Source organism: Priapulus caudatus, unplaced genomic scaffold, assembly GCF_000485595.1.
Source record: "Priapulus caudatus unplaced genomic scaffold, Priapulus_caudatus-5.0.1 Scaffold333, whole genome shotgun sequence".
In the NCBI taxonomy this organism is placed as follows: Eukaryota; Metazoa; Priapulida; class Priapulimorpha; order Priapulimorphida; family Priapulidae; genus Priapulus; species Priapulus caudatus.
Window position 1 is genome coordinate 74,116 of NW_014577394.1, and position 5,000 is coordinate 79,115.

The window sequence follows — 5,000 nt, forward strand, 5'->3', positions numbered from 1 at the left end:
CACACACACACACACACACACACACACACACACACACACACACACACACACACACACACACACACACACACACACACAGTATAATATTGTAACCACAAACTAAAAAGAGATAGCCAGACTCCCATAAACTCACGACTTGCTTTGACACAATTTCATGCGCCACCTACCGTCGGCATGTATCACTGTCGCCCTCTGGATGTCGATGTCATTGAACTCCACGGCCATGCTCTCGTACAATTGTCGCCGCATCTTGGCGAGCGCGCGCCACACCAGCACCAAGTAACCGGTTGCCGGGAACAACACCCTGCCATCGATTACGTGACCCAGCAAGTAGAGATCAGGTGAGGTCGCCGAGAGGTCAATCTCAAACTTACATTCGCCCATGCCGTTGGTGCTGGAATGAGATCGGAGAGAATTTAGCACGCCGTGTCTAGAGGTAACGGGAACTGCCACCATGCTCACTAGCTATGGTACATATAGGTCATCAAACAATCACAAAGGTCACCTGATGTACCACGAAGGTCACAACACATACACCAAAGGTCATGAGACATGACACATCTGTGAGACCTGCCACATCATACACATGTCACCCACATCGACCACCACGTCGACATTGTCACGAAGTTTTGTCACAGTCGTGGCGGCGATACTCACATGATGAACTCGTCCTGTGCGGGCACGGCCCACGTCTGTGAGTGATCCCACGAGATGAGAGAACCCAGCATTGCTGTTCCCTGCAACACGGGGAAGTGCGGTGCCGACGGCCGCAGCTTGCATGTCGCCGGGTTGACTCCACTCACGTAACACCTGTTCATACAAAGCAGCGCATCACTCAAAACAGGAGAGATCCGATACGTGATGCTGCAGTTCTGGCTTCCTACTTCAGCATGCTGAGTAACCACATGCAACTTCCTTAATATAATGAATATTGATGGTAAGAAGTGGTCACTTTATATCAATATACTACACGTATTATATATCATATAATATTTTAAGAATAATTGTGTGCTCTTTTTATATCAGTATACTACATGTATTATTTATCCTATAATAATATTTAAAATGAAAGAATCTTACTTTCCGATGCTGGCCAGGAAGAACCTGGTGTTGTCTTCCTCCCTGCGATTCTGCAGACCAATGATCGTCGTCCCATCGTTAAGGGACCGTCTCAATATGGCCTGTAGTAAGCAGTGCGAGGCAACCTCAATCACGACCGCGTTGTCCGGAACATGAGTCAGTCCCTCCTGAAACAGTACTGGGCTCACCTGCAATAGGAAACGAGATTGTAGCCGTGATCGATGTACCGCACTCGCGACGAATAAATCAGTGGGAAAGGATGCATCCGAGCAATAGAAATGTACTGCACAAGGAATCTTTATATTACATTATATGCTGTGAGGATTGCATATAGATTTGAAGTAGAATATACGCATGGGTGACAACACTCGCACGCATGCACCTACTAGGTTGTTGACGTGGTAGTCAGCAGACGACAGCTGGGCCAGGGCTGAATCCCACCTGCTCTCTGGAATAGATGTACTGATCCACTTTGCAGTCCTTCGCTTGGGATGTTTGATCACCTATACGGTAAGAATGGCACGTACGCGTCACAGCGAGATATGCAGCCACCCATCCTCACGAGACAAAAGGCAGCTCATGCGAGGCATACTCAATATCAGACATCGCACGCACACGAAATATTCTTACGTGATACCTATAACTTATACAGATTTCTGTTTAGCACACTTAGTTATACACCCATATATAACTTGTTCTAATTAATTTAAGTTTAACCATTTAGATAATATAAATGTTAACATCAATTTAATAAGATAAAAAATATTTAATCAAGAACAATATTGAAAATAATCATTTACGCTGAACACTGACAATTAACCGATTCAATGCACAATAGAACATTAATAACAAACGCTGAGTAAAAGCAGACATTAAACGTGCTAGACCCGTGACTTTGGAGGAAACCGTGGTCTGTCTTCGTACATTAAGGAGCGCAGCCTTGAGTTTGGGAGCGACCTGCGCCATCTGGTGAGAGTGGAAGGCAACGCCTGAGCTCGCCACCTCTCTCACGAACACGTCGTCTGCTCGCAGCTCAGCCATGAAGACGTCAACGCTCGCAGCCGGCCCTGAGATGGTGACACTGTCGCGAGAGTTGTGGCACGCGGCGACAATGTCAGCCGGACAGCGACGCCTCGTCTCCTCCCACGTCAAGCCTACACACACGCACGTGAACACGTATATATGTATATATAGATATCTTATAGTATATGTGTGCATGTGTGCCTCTATCTCTGTGTGTTTTCATGCATGTTTATGATATTATAGAGTGTGCATTTCATTTGTAAGAGACTCCGATGGTAATTCCAACTACAGTTAATAATATACTGCAATATATGACAGTTAGACAGAAAAACTCACTACCACTCAAGAAGACTTCTTCAAGGAACAACAAACAAGGAAGATACATTATAATGTGGTTAACTAGAAAACGTTCCAGCAGAAACACATAATTGTTAAATAAATAATTAATAAATACATGATATAAGGTGGAGCCAAAACACAGTACAACTGTATTCGGAGGATGAACACGTTAATTACCGATGGCAGCCATCTTGCCAGCCGGTAGCTTGGCCTCGCTCACGCACTTTCCTCTCCAGTAGGCACAGAGTACGGTCTGTTCTGCAGACAGGCATCCGTCTGCATAGGCACAGGCCAACTCACCGACCGAGTGACCGACGAAACCATCGCCATAGATGCCGAGAGAGCGCAAAACATCAATCAGCGCCACCTGTGTTCAAAGACGAGTTTTTAACTCGAAATCCCAACCTTTCAGAAAACGTTTTATCGACTTTGTGGGCATTACCACAACCCGCTATCTCGCATAACGTAAACTGAACCTATTATGCTGAATTATTCATTAATATATTATTTGCAAACATATATTTCATATACATCGGGGCCTGTGGGGTGCTTTTCAGAATTTTCTCATTCTCTCAAAACTTGTAGTAGCTGCACTGTGACTGATTTTTCTCAGGGAATATAACTCAATGTCATATTGATACTGTTATCGTCAGCATGTCGTACGCGGTCACGTAAGCTCACTTGTACGGCGGCTATTGCGGCGAAGGCAACAGGTGTGCTCTCCAGCATCTTCTCCTCGCCTGACGCTATGATGTCACAGAGGTCGACCCCGTGACCCGTGAGCGTGTCAGCTAGCTGCAGCATTGTCTGCTTGAAGGCGGGCACGCGCATCATGTCGCGCGCCATGCCCGGCCACTGCACGCCCATGCCAGAGCAGACGAACCAAACGGGACGAGCCTCACAGCTGACACGCTGCATGACAAGAGACATAATTACATACGGGCATCAACACACAGAAAAGTGTCACAACATGCGTCAATGTACAGGCAAGTGTCACAACATGCGTCAGTGCACCGGCAGGTGTCACACACATATCAGCAAGAGACAAATGCCAGAAGTGCGTCAAGTGTCACAGTACGTGTCAATTTAGAGACAAGTGTCACCCACATGTTAGCTAGACACAGGTGTCACACAAACATATTAAGAGACAAGTGTCACATAGTTACAAAAGTCATCCATGCATCAATGAAACATGTGTCACACAAGTGGAGACAAGTGTCACACACGAGTCAACACAGATGAATAAATTAAGGCACAGAACAACAATCATACCGAAATGTAAGATCTAAACTTAATCTGGAATGAAATGGTCCAAAACGTGTAAAATGCCACTGCACATGGTAGACGAGAACATTGAAGAATCACACGTAACTAATTGTTAATTTGTTATATACTGAACATCACCAACCTTTACCCTTGTAGGGCCTACTTCTAAACTGGCATTCATTTGATAACGATGACTAAAACTTGGCTATGGAGTGAAGCGTACCTGCACATCAGTGCTTTGCGTGCTAGTGTTAAGCACCGTGTAACCCCTGTACGGATGCAGACTGGTGGGACTGGCATATACACGATCCAGCAACGCGAGAAACTCCGAGTCATGTGAGTTTTCCTCGGCTGCTCTCAGTATGCCTTCAACGCCCTCTGGTGTCCTTCCTGCTACCGTGACTAGCTGCGTCTCATCGGTCATTATTTGTGGTCTAAACATGATGCGTACACACTAACCATAGAACAAAAACAATGACCCCGCTCACACACGTACATTGTATTGTAACTATATCATAAAATATCTCTTAGTGATGAGACAACAACTGTGTTGAATGGTTGACGTGTAGATGAATATATATGTTTATAGTTTTAAGTACTTACCTCACATTGTTTGGACCCTTTAGAATCACATGGGCATTGGTACCACCAAACCCGAATGAATTAATGCCAATAAAGCTGCCCCTGGGAAGTGGCATAGAGCTAGTCACAACTTGGAGCTTCCCATTAACCAGACCGGGAATGTCTGGATTTGGCTCATTGTAATGCAGGTTTCCAGGAACAGCTCCCTCCTCCATTGCTAGTATTACCTTTGCCATTCCAGCAAGACCTTTTAACAAAACAGTTACACAATGTATACGACTTGCTCTAAAAACCCGTACCATTTTCCTTTCTAACTAGCATACATGCTTCACTATAACTTAAAAGATAGTCAGCCTCTCAGATATTGAATAACTGTAACAATTACATTATAGTAAGCCGTGCAGCAACAGGCTCTGCACAATAACAATAACAACAACAATAACAATAACAATAACGCCCCTTTTATCCCCGATCATCATAGAAACCATTCTGTAAAGTCTCCTAGCTCATCGCTATCGCGTATACGACAACGAGCCTATCTATACTAGATGTATATAGTCGTATACATGTTCATGTGCATACCTGAAGCAGGCTCGGCGTGCCCCATGTTGGACTTCACCGAGCCGATCGGCAGTGCCCCCTGGCGACCCTTGCAGAAGACGTCGGTGACAGCGTTGAGCTCCTGTGGATCGCCGACCTTAGTGCCGGTG

At 45.3% G+C, this 5,000-nt stretch overlaps 2 protein-coding genes across 2 annotated transcripts in view; both read right to left on the reverse strand.

Annotated features, from left to right (window-relative positions):
* The window catches only part of LOC106809163 (fatty acid synthase-like), a 34,930-nt gene extending 31,558 nt beyond the window's left edge, over positions 1 to 3,372 (reverse strand). Inside the window, exons 1-7 of the mRNA XM_014812147.1 lie at positions 3,124 to 3,372; positions 2,620 to 2,809; positions 2,005 to 2,234; positions 1,467 to 1,583; positions 1,081 to 1,268; positions 658 to 810; positions 168 to 394 (exon numbers count right to left, since the gene is read on the reverse strand). Of these exons, the coding sequence (XP_014667633.1) occupies positions 168 to 394; positions 658 to 810; positions 1,081 to 1,268; positions 1,467 to 1,583; positions 2,005 to 2,234; positions 2,620 to 2,809; positions 3,124 to 3,372 (1,354 nt within the window). The remainder of the gene's footprint in view (positions 1 to 167; positions 395 to 657; positions 811 to 1,080; positions 1,269 to 1,466; positions 1,584 to 2,004; positions 2,235 to 2,619; positions 2,810 to 3,123) is intronic.
* Positions 3,373 to 4,671: 1,299 nt separating this feature from the next.
* Positions 4,672 to 5,000, reverse strand: part of LOC106809164 (fatty acid synthase-like) — a 3,417-nt gene continuing 3,088 nt past the window's right edge. The window contains exons 6-7 of the mRNA XM_014812148.1: positions 4,873 to 5,000; positions 4,672 to 4,703 (exon numbers count right to left, since the gene is read on the reverse strand). The exon at positions 4,873 to 5,000 is cut by the window's right edge and continues 103 nt beyond it. Of these exons, the coding sequence (XP_014667634.1) occupies positions 4,672 to 4,703; positions 4,873 to 5,000 (160 nt within the window). The remainder of the gene's footprint in view (positions 4,704 to 4,872) is intronic.